This window comes from Zerene cesonia, chromosome 11 (genome assembly GCF_012273895.1).
Source record: "Zerene cesonia ecotype Mississippi chromosome 11, Zerene_cesonia_1.1, whole genome shotgun sequence".
Lineage (NCBI taxonomy): Eukaryota > Metazoa > Arthropoda > Insecta > Lepidoptera > Pieridae > Zerene > Zerene cesonia.
Genome location: NC_052112.1, coordinates 10,580,623 through 10,600,014, shown reverse-complemented (window position 1 = coordinate 10,600,014; position 19,392 = coordinate 10,580,623). Strand labels below are relative to the sequence as shown.

Sequence of the window (19,392 nt, the reverse complement as noted above, 5' to 3'; positions counted from 1 at the left end):
AGTATGCAACATTATAAGTTAGAGAAACAAGAATGATTATTTTAAGGTATATCATACACTTTTCGCACGATGTACTCCCGCATTGCCTTATTAGTCTTGCTCATTTTGGACACGGGCCTACCGATTCATATTACCGAAAATGTTAACTGCGGCAGTTTACTAATATTTTAAATAGAGGGCGCTATAATCAATAAATAAAACACCATATACTTTAACAAGTTTTTATTTATTATTCATAAGTATTAAATAAAACAGCCGCTAAAGGAAATCTACGCTAGTCTCAGTTCTGATCGCCGAAGTACTCCTGCGCCGCCTTGGTGTCGGGCTTGATCGTTTTGGAGCCGGGCCTCCAGTTGGCCGGGCACACCTCACCGTACTTGTCCGTGTATTGGAACGCTTGGACAAGGCGGAGGGTCTCTTCTACGGAACTGTCGAATTAAATTAGGTGTTGTATTGCAGGATAAAATGGTCATATTGCATTTTTTTAAAAGTACAGTAATTGTTTTTTTACAAGTTGTCTGTCTTATAACATGTGAGTGTGTATATTTTAGACGATGTTGACCATCAATCCGAAATGATAGTTGGCTATACAGCAGCCTCAACACGCAATAAAATTCCATACAAATAGCTGCCATATATTTACGTTTCACCGACACTGCATATACATATTGTGTAATACCTGTAACCTGCGGCATCACTCACGTGGTACTCGGGTAAGGTTAGGGTTAGCCTATGTGCTGATCGAGACCACAATTTATCTCCATACCAAATTTCATACAGATATGATATGCTAATTTCGCGTGAAAAAATATTTTCGCGTTTATAATATAAGTAGGAAATAAATACTCGCTCGTACACGCACAAGTGAATATGTGAAGCTTATTTGTAATGAAAATAATATCATCAGTTATTAGTGAGTGCGTGCAATTATTATCGTCCTGACGGGAAGGAGTATTTTTTAATTGCGTTTGTGTGTGAATGTGTTCGTGGGTATGTGTGTGGGTGTGCGTTTTTGTATGTGTACGTTTGTCTAAATACGTGCGCGTGCGCATGTGCAGGCGTGCGTGTGCGTGTGTGCGCGGGCAACTCACCGTCCCACGGGCAGGTCGTTGACGGTGATCTGGCGCAGGTTCTGCTTGTCGTCGATGATGAAGAGGCCGCGGAACGGGATGCCGCTCTCCTCGTCGAGCACGCCGTAGTCGCGCGCGATGCGGTGCGACTTGTCGCTGATGATGGGGATGTTCATTGGGCCGAGACCGCCTGCCGATGCGTTATGCTTATGATATATGCATTTTTGAAATTATAACAACAAAAAACCACCACTATCAAGATCCGCTTATACGTTCTTGAGTTATAGACGGTGTAATATTTAATGTAGTTTATTATGTCGTATTTTTTTATTTTTGTTTATCACAGAGAAAGCAAAGGAGCTTGAACTAAGAAATATGTCGTGTGAAATATGTCCAATAACTATAATGAGTTAGATAACTAGTATCTTTAAATACTACTTAAAAATTGGTCAAGTCATTTTGGCGTGAAATTGAGACAAAGAATACTTTCCTGTCTACATTATGAGTTTCGTAATATTATAATAACTTATGATCTATAAAGCTCCCATTTTTTACACAAAGTAAAAGTAATGACGAAGACGTTTTAATGGTTTTGGTTATTTTTTTGTAAAGCATTTTTAATGGTTTTTTTGGATTGAATGATTCACTTTAAACATTTACAATAACAGTTAATATTTAGGATATTTCTCATATAAAATATATTGTATGGTAAAATTATAAAAATAGACTAATTCAAGACATAGTAGATCTCGAGAAATAAATGAAACCCAAAAGACGAAACTCTCCCTCGAAGCACACAATGTTCCAAAAATACAATCACAATTTGCGAAGTGCGACGCGAACAAAGCCGTAGGCAAGCGCTAGACTACCTGTATCTAAAGGTTATTCAACACAGAACCCGTAAAATATAGTTTACTAAAGGTCGGTCTACACAGTACATTGTAAAACGCGATTTTCGTGACATGTGTAGACAGAGCTTTAATGCCAATTACTAAACTGGTTTATATGCTACTTCTTGATGGAACTGCCTCTTATGTAGCTAAAAAAAATATATAAATTTGTCTGCAGTTAATACCATAATATGGTTTGGCAGCGTGAATTTTACACAAAAATGTATGAAAGGGAGAAAAATGAAATACGTGTTTCATTGAAAAGTGTATATAGGTTCATAAATTAACTTGATTTGAAAAATTTAACTAAAGGGGGGTGCTTTATTTATTTAAAAGACCGGGTCTCTTTCCATTTATTCCCGCATTTATAGAATGCGAATATCCCATTTCTTACCCGAACCTCCATAAAATAAACAGTTCCACTTCAGAATAGCAATACAACCGTCAGAATCCAATCCAACACACATAAATCCCTAAAGTACCCCCAACTCACTGGCGCCGCCTACCGATGCGGACCTACGGCGTCGCTCGCGTCGCGCGCAAAGCCCTAACCGTCGGAACGTCCGCAGACACAACGTGTCCGCGTCGTCCACAGACCGCCTAACACCTGCGAACAGCGCTTTGCACTTACTACGGAGCATTGGGACGTTTTTTATGTCATAGCGGACAACTGAGCTGGTGGTTCGCCTGATGGTAAGGGATCACCACCGCCTATGAACAGAGCAGAGGTACTACCACTGGGAACGCATTGCCCACTGTTAAGTGAATAAAGAAAGGATGGACTACTGGAAGAATAGACTGGGTAGAATGAGGAAAGGGAAACGGGATTCCGGCTCCCCCCCTCGGCGAATTAGTTTTTTGTTGAAAATAATAAATATTTATTTTAAGTTGGACTAGACAAAGGATTGACATTTTTCAAGGACATAAAGGAAGGATTGACGCAGAGAAAAAGATAGAGTGGGAAGGGTAAGGAAAAACGCTCGGGCTAAGGACTTCTGGCTTCCCAACCCATTACACGAGTGTCTACAAACACAGTAGTATTCACATGCTACTATTCACCTTGCCTTATTCGTGCCGAAGCGTGCTCGACTATCACATTGCATATTACTTATAATTATTTAATTTGCTAGGGCTTGAATATTAACAGATTTTCTTTCTCGAAAGATATTCTTCCTTTTAATATTGCTAGCACTAAACATAACATTTCAATTGTTTAATTTTATCATGTACTGTTACGTGTTTTTTTCAAAAACAGCAGAGTTACAAGTTTATCTTAACATATTTTCTGTTCATTCTGTTATCTACAGAATCTATGACATGTAGTATTTGAATAAACAACATTTCTCTCAACTTTACAATAAAGTAAAGTACATACGCATTAACTGTGCACTATCAACTGATTACATGAGAAAACAAATGTACACAGATAAATACAAAATTATGATTATTGTTCAAGATAGATGGGTGTAAATCCAACTATAAGAAGTAGCTTATGGTATATTTATTATCTGTGGTATCGTTCATAACATTACCAATGGTTTACAAAGTCCATTTCCTTGACTCATCTACCCAGTTAGTCACATTTTAAGTGCAATCAAAAACATTCATAAATATGGTGGCGTGTGGCATGATCGTAACGTACAGCAAATTTGAGAAAATAATTAATTAGGAAAAACGTAGAGATTTTTTTGCTTTCCAAAAACAATCTCTTTCATTGTAACGATTTTAAGGCTAAACCACTACAGTCCATGGACACTCGTACGCCTCACAATTGCACCACGTGCCCCACACGTGGGCGCCCTAGAACATTCTCGCGCAACTCACCCTGCTTGCGCGGCGTGTTGATCCACGCGAGGTGAGTGAAGTGAGAGTCGGTCGACGCGGCGATGATTTCACACCCGATCTTCCTGAAGTCGTCCGCGCGCTCGGAGAACGCGATGATCTCGGTGGGGCAGACGAATGTGCTGGAAAATTATATCATTTGTATCAAAAACCCGTTTATTGTAGGGTAATTTATATATATCTCCCCCCCATCCTCTCCACTCTTATACAGGTAGACATGTTCAGTATATCTCGAGTTTGTATGTGATGAAACATCACAATTTTCTTTTAAATGAATATTATAACGTCTTCTGTACTCACTAAATTACGGAAGTTTATCTAGATTTGAACTCCATTACATGTTTAATAAATTAACAAGTATTTCTTTCACATTTCAGTTTATAAATATGTTTAAAAGAGAACTACTAGATAGCAGCAATCTTCTTATATATGATATGTGTATCTTTATTTTCATTGTATAATGTAGTATGTGGAATGGTGTGTTCTATCGAGATACATCCAGGGGATCGCAGGTGGGGTTTTTCAACGAGCAGAAAGGAATTAAAGAACACATTATCACAGTATGAATAAATATGCATTATAAATATTCCTTATAAATAAACATTTAAATATTGTGCAACACATTTAGTTATTAACGTGGTTCTAAAGTTTTAATTATATGCAAATAAACATGTTCAAACAAATTTTACATTAAACACAATTCTCTATTTTGAAAATAGAGACTGTTTTAAATTTTAAATCTATCGATTAACATTGTGATTAATTTGCTTTAAAGTTCGCGCAAAAAAAACCTAATTATCGTGTTTGATACAGTTTAGAATTTGAATACCTAATACAGTTTATTGTTACATTATTAGATATTATATAATTTCCAAAGGATATGGAGGTATGGGAGCCCACATAATAATATTTTGTGTTAGAGCATAAGCTACATAATTGTCTCAGTGGTAGTGGACCTCGGACTTCAAAATCGATAAGTGGGGTACGAGAACAGGAGAGCGTGCAGGAAATAAATTTATTACTAATAATAATATCACCACTGCACGAAACGGTGAAGGAAAACATCGTGAGGAAACCGGCATGTCTGAGAATCAAAAGTTCGACGACATGTGACATCTGCCAACCCGCACAGCGTGGTGGATTATGGCCTGAACCCTCATAGGAGGCCTATGTTCCAGTAGTGGGAACATGGGCTGATGATGATGATAAAAAGCTACAAGGGATTAATAACGATGAGTCAGTCTAATTTTTTACCGTAGTTTTATCATTTGTGCCTCAATATCTGATGATATAATTTTACAAAAGAACAAATTAACATATTATGTTATACTTTTGCAGCAATTGTGCAAATTGAGTAAAAACAATGATATGAACAATGCATATAAATTAATGTTTACAAATCTGATGTTTGAAGAGATAATTAAAATTACGACGAAATTGAGAAATCTTTGTAATTTGTATTTTACTAAGTGTATGTAATTTAAAAGGAAAAAACAAGCTCGTGAAGGTTAATTAATGTACCAACTAATTTCTTAGCCAAGGATATATCTTTCTTTATTGAGTGCTGAAGAAACATCATTGGCGCGATTCAGGTGTTCTCATTTCATGCAACCTACAATTGCCCACATGTCTAGTTCCCGAACCGTGTACATTGCTATAACCGACATAACTTCCCATGACGGCTAGCACACTCAAAACAGGTTTAACGAGTTCTCGAAGTATCTTCACGAATATTTGAATGCAAATTGAGTGTGAAATTATTCGTCAACTGTATTATGAATTCTAAAGTTTCGTATAAAGGGCCATTAAAGGGTTCTGGAGGGATAGAAGATCGATTGTTTACTGTGGCGCGAATCTTTGATCACTAATTACGGATCACGAGTGCAAATTAAGAAGACAAAGGGGATCTGGTCCCCGATAATTGCGCTGATATGCAAATGTTTGTATATACTTCTTAGTCTAGTTGAGGCAGAACAAAGTAGTCCGTAAAATGTTTATAATAAACGAGCAACAGCGTAGTTAGGTGATAAATAACGAAGATTGCTATCGCAAGATTAAAGATGTCTATGGAAGATTATAGTGAAAATGACTTTAACATCTAGACTCGGAGTTTTTGTCTTTACGTTGCTTGGAGGGACAGTTTTGATCGTCACATATATGTAATGTATGTGGTAGGTAGTTATTATGTTGCGAAACTCGCCACACACTTATTAAACACGTGCAGAAGATTACGTAAATCTCTACGAACTTATGTCGCCAATTCCAGGTGTTTATAAAATATAATTTTAACTGGCCAATTTATTGCGATAGATATAAGTCTATTTTCGTGCGAGATCTCAGCTGCATCGCACTCATCCTATGTACTTCTGATTTAGGAACTTTTATACGCAATGTTAGAAATGCTACGAAATCTCGGCATGTGATAAATACATACGATACTAGCAGTGCGGTTTCACCCGTATGCAAAGAGGTATTCCTATAGATCGTGTTATTCGAGTTCATAAGCTGTATCACAGCCAAATAACATCATCATAATCTTGTCAGTAGTTTTCGCGTGAAAGAGTAAATAAAACATACATCCGTCCTCACAAATTTTCGCGTTTATAAGATCAATGCATGTATAAAATACTTACAAGTCGAGCGGGTAGAAGAAGAGCACTACATATTTGCCCTTGTAGTCCGACAGTGCGACGTCTTTGAACTCGCCGTTCACCACAGCCGTGGTTTTGAACTGGGGCGCCGGTTTGGTGAGTTGCAGCGGCATCTTGTTGAAACTGTAATGTTAAATATAATATTATAGATTGACGTGCGACTGGCCCCGGCTGCGCACGGGTGCGATGATACATGATATATACATATACACCTTCCTCTTGAATCACTCAACACTATATATTAGAAGAACCGATCAAAATCTGTTGCGTAATGTGAAAGATACATAGACAGAAATCGACTTTGTTTTACACTATGTATATGAATACAGAGAAGATAAAACTATAAAACATCATGTGTTAATAAAATCGGAAAATCTCATGAGATTAACGTAAAGCGGCAAAGGAAACGTGAAACTGGAATTTGATTAAACTAAGAAATCGGGTCAATGTCGTGACAACCGATTGTTTGACTGTGATAAAAATCAATTTACTTTTCTAATGGAAATCAAGCTTTAAATATTCATAAATAAACAAAATGAGGAAATACTAAACAACAATCACGTACTCAGGTATATAACTACATTCACCTTGTCCAAGATAACTACACAAATTCTATTTAAATCATTCAATATAACTACTTGAAATTTACTGTTTCCACATAGTTTTCGCTACTCATTTGTACTAATGAATGTGTATACATTATATACATTCTATGTAATAAATTCAACATACAAAATCAATAAGGTGAACCAGCTAGGTTCACTGCCGAGAGCATCGACCTGCGACCATGGTACGCGCGTTATGCAATTGCGAAGCGTTATGCACTTTTATGGTCTGTTATTTTGATTTATTTATTATGGCCGCATTTTTGGAGTAATTGTGATAACATTTATTTATAGTTATAGCGATAATATTTCGTATGGTTGTATATTGATGCTGTGCGTAAGATTTATTGGTAATCGAAGATTATTATAATAGCTGAAATCGAAATAGAAACGCGCATTGCATCTTTTCAAAACGACGTTACAAAACGAAGAAGGTTCACAATTCTGTATGTTTTTGTAATGTTTATGTGATTCTTTTAATGATAGGAAATTGTTCTCATTTGGTCTCGTAGAATTTGGGAGAGGTACCACCCTCCCCAGGGACATGCGTGACATTTTTTGTAGAAAACATTTTTTCTTTACAATTTAGGATGAAGAGCGATAAAATCAAAACGTGCAGTTCACCAGGTCATCTAGATAATGACACGATAGAACAACAGAAATAAAGGTAATATAATTTTAATTGGTCGTTGTTACATAATATTGATAATAATAGTAAGTTGTTTAAAATGATATAAATTATCAGGGGACATGGTTTCTTGATAACACAATAGACTTGAATTTTATGAGACTATGGATGACTAAGCTGAAATAGGAGCGAGATTCATCCACACTTTGTTATATTATATTTGTGAAAGTGCTTATGTCTTTACGCTTTCACGGTTTGACTACTGAAGCGATTTTATATGCATGCAGGGTTAAAATCTTCCATAGGATGTTTTAAACATCTTTCTCGGCAGGTTTAATAGGGGAAAATCAGACTTTTTTCAATACACTCAATTTTCTGTAATACTGACACGCTACCAGCTGTACAACTGGTCGTTTAAAATGTTTTTTTCTTATATATATATTACGTAGTGATGTGTTTTAGAAAAATTGCAAAAAAGTTTCGTGAGTACAGGGAAAAAATCCTATTTCTCTTCGCAAGTGCTGAAAATACATAAATAATATACACGATACAGACGAATATAGGTTTCTAGTTAAAAAAAAAGCTACATTTCCGTACTTTTATGGGAAACGGAACTCTTCAAAGCACACGGCCTTTATAGATACGTGGGGTGGATATATTCTGTCAGTCAACTTTGATCGCTGTGCCAAAACTGATGGACAGATAGCCCACTATCAATGGTCGCACCTTTGATGTCAACATGCTGATAAAATTGTAATCCCTTTAAAATTGATTGAACATTTTTAAGTACCGCAAATTTCGTCTCGACTTAAATAGTGTTTTCATACGTCACATGTTTATAGTAGATATGCGCTTGTGAAAAATATTCACATATTTGTGCACAAATAACTATTATTATTATTCTCTATACTATAATTAGAAGAGATTTATGTGTTTGTGACGATAGGTTAACCACTGGATATATTGAATCGATTTTAAAAATTAGTTTACCACTAGAAAGCCACGTTATCTGAGCGTGTCATAGACTTAATATTATGTTATTTTAACCGGATTAAGCAACCGGGTCAAGCGGCTAGCTATTTTATAATTCCATCAAATTATGGAAGTTTAGTTCAGTTGCTCTTCCTACAAATGACTTCGACTGTTAAAAGCATTGACATACGATTAAACACACGAGATTGATTACCATTTAACCAGACATTTGACCAGATTGCGTGCTGCCACGGTCTCCATGGGTTTAACTAGTTTGCGGTTATCAGTTATCACAAACAATCCGTTTCCCTTGAACAGGCATACTTAATAATGACATTATATGCAACCAATTTATCATTTACCTACCTACTTACGAAACTATCATAACATCGTTTGTTTGAAAACAAGTTCATTTTAATCTACATATTTATATTACTTATCTGCAAAAAAAGCTTGCGTTTTCAGTTAGTATTAAACTATATAATATATACAATATCATCTAATAAAGACAACGAACCTAACATTCCAAGTAAAATATTTGGGATTTATCAAATGCACAGTGTTCTTCATAAACGCTGTCTTTCTCCATATACTCGACAATAATTTCCCATCGCCATTGTAAAACAAATCAGTCAAGAATCCACAGTTAAGTATGTTAGTTAGAGTTGCTTCGAGGTTGTTCACCCTGGGAACAATTAGTTATCATAACTGAGGGCAGACTGATCAATGTTTGAAAGAAACTACTCATTTTCTGGGACACTTGAAAAATATATATCACGCATAATGAAAAACTTCGTGTATCACGCTTTTATTAGCTTCACATGTACCGACTAGCTGATTTTAGACTCATTCTGTTCCATTTTAAACGTACAGATTTAATTCAAAATATGTACACTTATCAACGAACGGTGACAATACAATAATTTCACGAGTCTTTCTTATTAACCTGATAAAAATCGCCAGGATAAGATAATTTCTTTACGTATAATCTGTGAACGAACGAAAAATTTAGCGTTGTCTACTCTCAAAACGTGCTATTTATCATTTTTAAAGTACCTAATTTAGCTTCAATTTATGATACTACTAGCTGTTCGCCCCGGCTTCGCTCATGGTACATAAATAGCCCATTTCACTCGGTGATGTTGCAGTTTTCTATTGGTGAAAGAATTTTGAAATCGGTCCAGCAGTTTTTGTGTGAAAACATTACAAACATACTTAGATATAAATCTTTTCTTTTCATAATACCATTATATAAAAGACGCCTTCAATAAAGCGTTTGAATACATCCAGCAATCAAATTAAAACGTAAAAACACTATTATGAATTACACCCAAGGGAACCACGATCCGTATAACATTAAAGTTGAAATGTACACTGCTATAATTGCAGCGGTTCGGTTTAGTTAATTACATGTGAACCAATCCCTTCGGATTTGAAATGTTTATATATTCAAAGTTTGCGAGTTAGTACACGTCAGTTAGTATAAGATTTGTATGGTTAAGGGGGAAATTTAGGAAGATAGAACGTAGTCACAGGTAATACCTAAACATTATACTAAAAGTATAATTAAAGGCTCGGTACTTATTTTAATAATCACGGCTAGCTATAAAAACTCTTCAGACTAAGAGAATAACAAATTCTCAACGAACATTACCGAAATATTATGCGTAAGTAGGTAAATATTATAAGCTAAATACAATAACATTAGAACGCATTCTTCGGAAATTTATGACCACAATAATCATCAAGGTAAATAGTGGCTATGACGTCATACATCTACCGCGAGGTACCTATAGTTAAGGCTCCGGTGAGACGATAGAATATGCTAGTACCAGAAGGCTTATACACATGCCCTCAAAATTGAAGAATGTGACCATAAGTAGCTTCACCATACCCCGTCAGCGGTAGCGGCTTCATAACTATTAAGTATTCTATTATTTCTGCCTATAGCCTCTATGTTATATGTATGTCGTTGGTTAATTCATTCCTATATAATAATACCTATAAATTACCAACTGAATACGACTACAACAATTTCAATTAAAAAAATCAATTCGATACAAGCGTATTTCCTCGTTGCAAGATTGTACCAAAAATACTACAACCCGGAAAACGTTACATAGAATGAAATATTACATTTTACTCAATCGTTGTAATAAAAAAATGATTTTATGATTCAGTGGAGTGGTTACGGCCCTGTCGTTAACCGAAAGGCCGAGGGTTTTATACCCAGTAGACCATATCACAATCTAATGTCAGTCAGGCAAAGAAAAAAGAAAGCTTATCACTAACATGTCAATCAATCACCTAAATATGTCTGCCCCGTGCTGGGGCACATTGTGACAGTCATCAGTGTCATCGTTCCCATACTCATAAGGGGACAAAGAAATTAATGTACAAACATGTACTTAAAACATTCGAGAGCTGGAAATGTTCACACAATAAATAAGTTTATATGAAAAATAAACAGCTGTCGTGACGCCGAGTTAAAATATCGATTAGAATCACGGCATTGACCTGTATATACGACAGTACTACTTTTTACGCGATTAATATAAATTATCAATAACAGCGATAACTTTAGAAATATATCGAAACAATTTAATAAGATTTAGCGATTACTCAAACTAAAATATTTTTTTTTAATACTTAAGCGCCCTTAAATTGTCAGTAGATTTCAAATTTCTGTATGTAAAAAAATAATCAAGAAAATCGAAATCCTGTCGAAGGGATCCACGACAAAAAAAATAGTCAATTTGAGGGTGTCCCGTTTGCGGGAAAATATGTGTATTGGAATAGTAATAATGGATAATGGATAAGGAACTCAAATCCGAATTTCAAAGTAAAATTTAATAAGTGTACCCGACGGCGAAGCGAAGCGGAACCATAAAATAGCCAGCCATTTCATGGCCAGTAGGCATAATCTAGATATCAATATGTGTACTAATTCTTTATTCACGGTGAAAATAAGTTTGTGTTACTTTATCCAATGTAAGAAAAACAGTTATCCAATGTAAGTCAAATCAAGCAAATATCTTTACCATTACATCTAACTAAAAGTATACCAGTTTACATCAAAACAATTCAAAAACAACATTTATCTTAAATACTTTTCTTTCAACCTAAAAATATCAAACAACTCCATTAAAATCTCCTCCATCGAATACATATCAAACACCCAATATCAAAAAAATCCTCTACGGCCAACAAATTTAGATAGTACCAAACACTACTCTAAACTGCCACTACAGAATAAAAGTATCAAAACCTCATAGCAAAGGGTCTCATCATGGGCATGAGGTGCTCTGGCTTGGCCAGATCGAGGGCATTCGCTTCATCTCCTCTGCAATAACACTTGTGCTCCATAGCCATTGTTACTTGATAATTTAGTCAGCTGTTCGATAATACATGTTAATTAGACAATATATAAGCATACAATACAAACAGTTAGAATATTTAAAAGTGTATTGAACTTTTATTTGAATCTATTAGGGATTCATTCATATTATATTGCTATATTTTACTTTTGTCAAAATTTTATATTTACTATCACATCATGGATGGATGTTTATCTTTTTGAAAATAAATGCTTGTTTCGGGATATATGAATCAATAGAGACTGGATTCATTAATATATCTAGTGTGTATTGATTGAATAAATCTGATCATAGAATTTAACATAGCGCTACCAGCATTCAACTAAATCTCATATAATGTACTCAATTTCTGGATAAGATGTTCAAAAATGTACATTAAAGAACCTGTTAAAAGTTAAAGACATTTAAAGGTTTAAATGAAAAAATCATTTAATACAAATGTAAGATTTGAATTAAATAATAACATATAATACACATTAATGTGGATAATACTGTCATAGACAATTTGAATAAATTTATTATATCTAATTAATATCTTGAAGTTTAAATTGAATTCAATAATTTATTTCATAGCTATTTTAATTTTAATAGTTGAGATTATTATCTAACATCTGTTTATTTAGATAAATGATTAATAATAAGATATTCTTTAGAAATTGGTCCAGGTTAAATGATAGTAAATATTTGAGATCTTCATTTATTTATATTTCATATTCTCTAATAGAAATTTACAATAGGCGTTGTGAGTTATATTTGTGTTTATAATATTTATAATGGTGCTAATTGAAATACAAATATTGATACTCTAGAGGTCATATATTATTCTGTTACAATATATAATGAAATTTGTAATTTAGTTACAATGTATTTCATCACTTTGAATTAATTAATAGCATTATCATAACTTATTGGAATATTGCTGGTAATTAAATGCATATCATAGGTATGGTACTTTACATCCAATTGCGATGATTTATGTAACTGCTCAATGTTTATCCATAAAAGATATCCTAAAATTGATCAAGGTTCTAATCATGAGTCAAATTAAATTTTATATTTTTAAGTATTTAGAATGTGTATTAACAACCATGGATGTCAGTCACTGACTTTTTGTTGATAACACTAAAGAAATTGTAATAATAAGGCTATTTAGATAATTTAAAATAACAATATTGTAAAAAGTCAATATGCTTTATCACATATATTTAATAATTTGAACAAATGTATTGTATTGAAATTTCTCATTTAATTGTTAATCATTTATGTATTGAATTTATTTCATACTGAGAATATGATATTACAAATTGGACACTTTATGATAAAATAAGTTAAAATTTTATAGTTTGTAATATCATTGATAATATTTGACCTAGCATGTTTTCCTCCCATAAAAATTATTTAAAAACACTTAAGTCATAAACTATATAGTGCTCAAAGATAATATATTATCACATATTGATACTACAGCAATATATGTTTCTACTGTACATTTATATCATTTACTGTTTAGAAATGAGTTTAACTAACATTATACATGTATTTTGAGTAGATTTCTTATCTCTTTATATTTAAACTCAAAAGAAACTATATTCAATACAATCGGGAATTATGCATTAAGCATTTTTTATTTCCACATCAATGGTAGTGTATAAAAATTGATACCTCTTGAATTATCAACTATAATTATTTTAAATTGTGATTACCAGCAATGAACAAGTTGGGTTGTGCACATAATATGAGGCAGGGTAGATTAATTGGTAATCGTGTATAATTACTCATGTTATGATTTATCTCAATTCTATTACATTCCAGCTACACTTTAACTGATAAAGAAACTATTGTATGTTGGTATAATCTATTTAATCAACATACATGCAGATAGCCATGCAATAATCAGAGTAATAATTGCTTAATATCTATAAATAATATAAATTGAAAGCATTGACTTAGAGCGAGTCACATTAGATGGTTTTATATTTTGCTTTTGAAGTATATAGTGTAAATTTTGGAAATTTGCATTATTGAATGTTTAAGCATTATAAACAATATAAATTTCAGGATAATTAAACTCAACCATTCTATTGTGTGCCAGTAAATTAACAACAAATTCTTATGCAATTTGAGCAGTATCCTTCCCCATTGAAATAGATAAACAAGCATTGAACAACCTCAAATTCATTACCGCGTATCCCTACACCACGAATACTTTACGTACATGCCAAATCCTTACACCAAGACGGACTGACCTTGAAATAAGGACCTTTTTTGCTAAGTTTCCTATTAGCTCATTGCCTGAATCGCTGCGTTCTCTTTTTCTATTTGATACCTCTTGCATCATATTAACCTTTGATCCAAAGGAATTTGTTAGAAAAAAAAACTTATAAGATTTCTTCTGCGAAAAGTGGTCTAGGAAAATTCATGGGCGCCGAACTAAAATGAAAACCCAACGCAAAGCTATAAGGGATAAAACTGTTAGAATCAAAGCAAATTCAAAGTGTAGTCATCTATTGTACCAGTAGGAAGCGTAGTTACATACTTCTAGATGAATCTGTACCTAGTCATTGTCGGTAACAAAAGAAAAAAACGTCGTTTAATCAGCTTCCTTAATAATCCAAAATGTCGCTTACGATTTCTACCTTAAACAATTTTTAGGTAATCTAGGATAATTATTTATATTAAAAAAAAGTACTCACAATAATTTAAATTAAATGAGGCGTAGAATAGTTGCGGCAACGAACTTACTCAGGAAACGCTGGCGTGCAAATGACAACTGGGAACTGACAGCCGGCGGCCGGCTGCATGAAATTCAAATACGTCAACGTCCACAGATAAGATAAAAGAATTGCCAGTAAGTTCTCCATAAAAAGGTTATCAGCAATTCATTATGGTCAAGTCATTACATGGCTTCCAAGGCTCCGCTGAAAACAAAAAGAAAAAAAAAAACAGAATAATGCATATATACTACGAAAAATTCATATATACTACGCTTAAGAAGCTAATTTAATATCATGATATTATTACCACAAATAACAAAATACTATACTATTATATTATGTTCGTATGTGGCCCTGTGTACCATGTGTAAAACAAAAAGTTAATTATTTCATCGCATATACGGCTATCCTTGTAATTAATGTTGCGCTCAAAATCAGAAAACACTCATTAATCGCAGTAATAGCTCACAACGTAATGTGGTGAGTGAATATGTCGTCAAATGCTGTCGAACTTTTAATTTTCGCATATGCCGGTTTCCTCACGATATTTTCCTTCACCGTTTCGAGCAATGATGATTTTATACACATGCGCAGATAAATTGAAAAATCAATTTATATCCTGGATGCTCGCCTGGTCTCGAACCTACGATTTATCGATTTCAAACCCGGGGTTCTCTATACTAACTATATTGTAACCCCAGACTATATTAATACAGTCGGGGGTTCGAGACCAGGCGAGTGTGTAGGATATAAATTGATTTTTCAAAATTTAACTTAAGTACTTACTTTTATCTTTTAAAAGTAAAAACAACATCAGTACCATTATTTATTAGAGACAGAGCATTTATAAATTTCCGGATCATTGGGGCATCACTTTATTGTACCTTGTAAACAGCAACGAGCAATTAAGTGGAAATTGATTTACCATGTTTACGATATAAATGTATTAATAGGCGCATTCAATATTATAACGTATCAAATAATTAGGTACCTGCGGATCGTATAATTGGATGGTAAATTTCATCGCTATTGGCCGGCTTGAAAAAGCATAATTTTATGTCATTCGGTAAATATGTAGGTTTCTAGGTGTATGATAATTTTTTAAATTGATTGAATCTCTTTCGTATGGTGAATGGGGAGCTCCATGAGCGTATTTTTCCATACTTTAAAAATTATTTTATTTATTATTTATTTTTTATTGTGGGAGTCGAGCACGCTTCGGCACGAATTGGGCCAGTTCGCACCGGGGAAGTACCACACCCCCACAAACGACTGGCGTGAAATAGCATTCAGCTGTGTTTCGTTCGGTGAGTGGGCGAACCGGAGGCCCACATCTTTTTCCTTATCTTTCCCAGTCCTTTGCTTTGTTTCTCTCGCCAATCCTTTCTTAATCCCTTTCCAATTTAAAGTCGGCAATCCATTTGTAGAGGCGTAAGGTCTGTAATGTACCTTATGCCTCTCTAAATTTTCATGGGCGGTGGTAGCGCTTATCAACAGGCGTCCCACCAGCTCCATTGCCGACTGTGACATAAAAAAAGAATAAAATTTAGTGGAACAAATTCATTGATTGTGATTTAACGTAAGTATTTAAGTTTAAAATTCCCTGTATGCACGACTTCGTTTTACTTTCCTTTATTGTGTTTTGTTTTTTGTGCAATCAAATAAATGAATATCTGTGGTCTATAGTCTGTTGCTCGTCCATTATATAAGAGTCCAGTCAGTAATTTTGGCAAAAACTTCTTAATAAGATATTCAATACAAAGTACAGACTAACCATGGGGATTAGACGGGGATTATTTGAATCCCGGATCAATTTCGCGAACATGTATAACGCATTACTGCGGCAATGTTACGTACACCTGTCAATTAGTACTACAACTATTAAATAAAATAACTTTATGTACAGGTATCATTGTATGTGATTCTAAAAATGATAATGGAGTTGGCGATTCATCTCGATAAAAGTAGATGACTTTCAAAACGGGTGGTAGTTTAAGAAAATTATTTTGTAAAATTTAAGGCCTCTTTGTGAATATAAAGGACTAGCGGTCCGCCCAGGTTTCGCCTGTGGTACATATATATAGCCTTCCTCAATAAATGGTCTATCTATGCACGCAAACAAACAAACTCTTCAGCTTTATAATATTCAGTATAGATTACAGATCGAGGTCTCTCTACAAAGTAGTTATACTACTTTTTCTATTACCTTAGAAATCGAAGAAAGACACTTTCTATAGTGGAAAATTTCCTTTCAAACATTGGCCAAAATATTTCATCAATTGAGACCAAAATACTAGAATTACAATAAAAAATTTGTATGAAGTAATTGAATAAAGAAAACGGTAAATAGCGTGTTTTAATTTGTTAAATATTTTCTTTTTATCGTTTCTTCAATGATAATTTTTTGTATGCCTAATAATATAAAAGCATATGGTAACGCCAATATTATTAAAATAGTGAATTAAAATTAAATATTTATTATTTTGTGGCGTAATCCAACTACCCTCCTTACACGCGAGCACAAACAATCACCGCACGCTTTTAAAGTACCCGCAACGTCCCTATTGGACGTAGTGACGCATATACGTCACACAGTCTGCATCGATCTTCCGTGACGATCGGATCTAAATAACCGCCGGAGTGCCTTCACGAGGCCTCTAGACATTTCGTGTATAATTCGCAATTTTACCATTTCGCATCGTAACCCGCAACCGCCGGAGAACCTCCGCGAGGTTCTCTAGATATCTTAGGCATTGTGCTAGTGTAACCCGCCTTCCCATTTGGTCGCGCTGAACCGCCGCGTGTGTGTGTGTGTAGTGATGTACTGGATCTGGTCTGCCTGGCCCGAGCTGGAGGACCCTTGACCGCGTGGTGCTGTGCCGCGTGCTTGTTTGGACGCTACTCCCTCAGACGAGGTATGTGCCGTGTGTTTCCGTCTTTCCCTTTTTCGCTACACCACGTAGATTAAGTTTTACAGTCCGCTTAATATCGAAATTATTATATATTGGCGCGACCAGCATATTTTATATATGTATTAGGTATGTATTCTTGACATTGATTTGTCATGAGACTTGGATATTTATTCATAAAAATAATTCTATTGAAAGATAAATTAAGCCGTCTTCAATTTATTTGAACAAGGCCAAATATAAATTAGGACACATGGCAACATAATACTATACAATATTATGTTCTACGGATTTTTTAAATGCAAAAATTATAAAAAATATATTTATCGCGTTCGCCGCTTGGGAGGTTTGGTTTCAAACACTATGAATCGAGTGTGTTATAGGTATTCCTTTAGAATTTCTCTTATACCTACTAACAGGTATGGTAAATAGAAATATCTTTAAAGATATGTATTAGATTTGTATAAAAGAAATTACACAATTATTTCTTCTAACATCGGAATGCCGTAATAATTACGAATGTCTAAATAAGAGTAATTATTTAACATAATTGAGATGAATGCGTTAAATTCAACTCGGAGTAATTTGTATTAAATTTCCTTCGAAAATGTAAATTCGTTGCCGCCTTGAATTCTAAAATACAGTAATATGACCCGCGGAATTGACTCGCGATTCTCTTAGGTATTAGGTAAAATTTATAATTGTATAACTTAAGACAACTTTTAAATCTATGAAATGTTATAGAAAATAGGATTTACGGGAAGTAATAGCCCAAAAAGGGATTTTAGCGATTTATTTGGAAAGAACCGTCAAATTAGTAAAAAAAAAACTCGAGTGTATTAGATGAAAATAAGGTTGATTAGTTAAGTATCACTTTCGCTAATCTGACGATTTAAGCGTAATCTATGGCGGAAGGATAACAAAATTAAAAAAACAAAACGAGTAATATTCTATTTCAAAAATTTCCGGCTTGCTTGCGTCGCTTTCAAATCGTCCTAATATGAAATGGAAAAGTCTGTAGGGCTCACATAACACCCGCTCTGAAAATCTAGCGAACTCGGGTAATTTCTTACAATTTTTCACACTCACCACGAAAAATATTTGAGTATTGTGTATGTAATTATAGTAACAAGAGAAAATATTAAAATGTGACATGCAGTACTTCCAGGTACTCGGGTATTTTAAACCAGGGACATTTTTCTTGCAATCATCTAATCTACCAATTCTAATAGTTTTCTGCGACCCTCGAGTAAGTTTTTCATCTAGTAACATGGCCTCCCCAGCTATTAGAATCCAATTTGTATTACAAAAATCGGTTAATTTTATGTTGCCATGCCACATATAAAACCTCGAATATAACAATTCATTTGAATTAAGAACAATGACGTCACAGAATGGCGTTGAATAAAATAACTATTTTAAGATCTTAGAATATTTATTTTGTTAGACGAAAGGTCAAAAATACATTTATAATAAAAAATAATAAATTTTTATTGACATTAATTTACATAAGACAATTTATAAAATTGGTGAGTAGCACGTGTTCTTATGGACACGGAGGGCTTCATATGAACTACGTAGGTAAATGACATGAAGACCAGAATAAGAGTTGGGTAAAATTTCTGACCATCTTGATGATATTTAAGTAGAGGATAATTCATGTTAATTTCATTTTAGAAAATGGTTCATTGCAATACAAGAGTGGTTATTGATAACAGCTACTTTTTTATTTTT

At 34.0% G+C, this 19,392-nt stretch overlaps 1 protein-coding gene across 1 annotated transcript; it reads right to left on the bottom strand.

Annotated features, from left to right (window-relative positions):
• Window positions 1–209: 209 nt before the first annotated feature.
• LOC119830195 (peroxiredoxin 1) lies at window positions 210–14,853 on the bottom strand. The gene is made up of 5 exons (XM_038353106.1): window positions 14,729–14,853; window positions 6,436–6,576; window positions 3,785–3,924; window positions 1,092–1,260; window positions 210–428 (listed from the first exon to the last, which is right to left on the bottom strand). The coding sequence occupies exons 2-5, from the start codon at window positions 6,564–6,566 to the stop codon at window positions 281–283; spliced, it is 588 nt and encodes a 195-aa protein (XP_038209034.1). The 5' UTR covers window positions 6,567–6,576; window positions 14,729–14,853; the 3' UTR covers window positions 210–280.
• Between the last annotated feature and the right edge of the window lie 4,539 nt (window positions 14,854–19,392).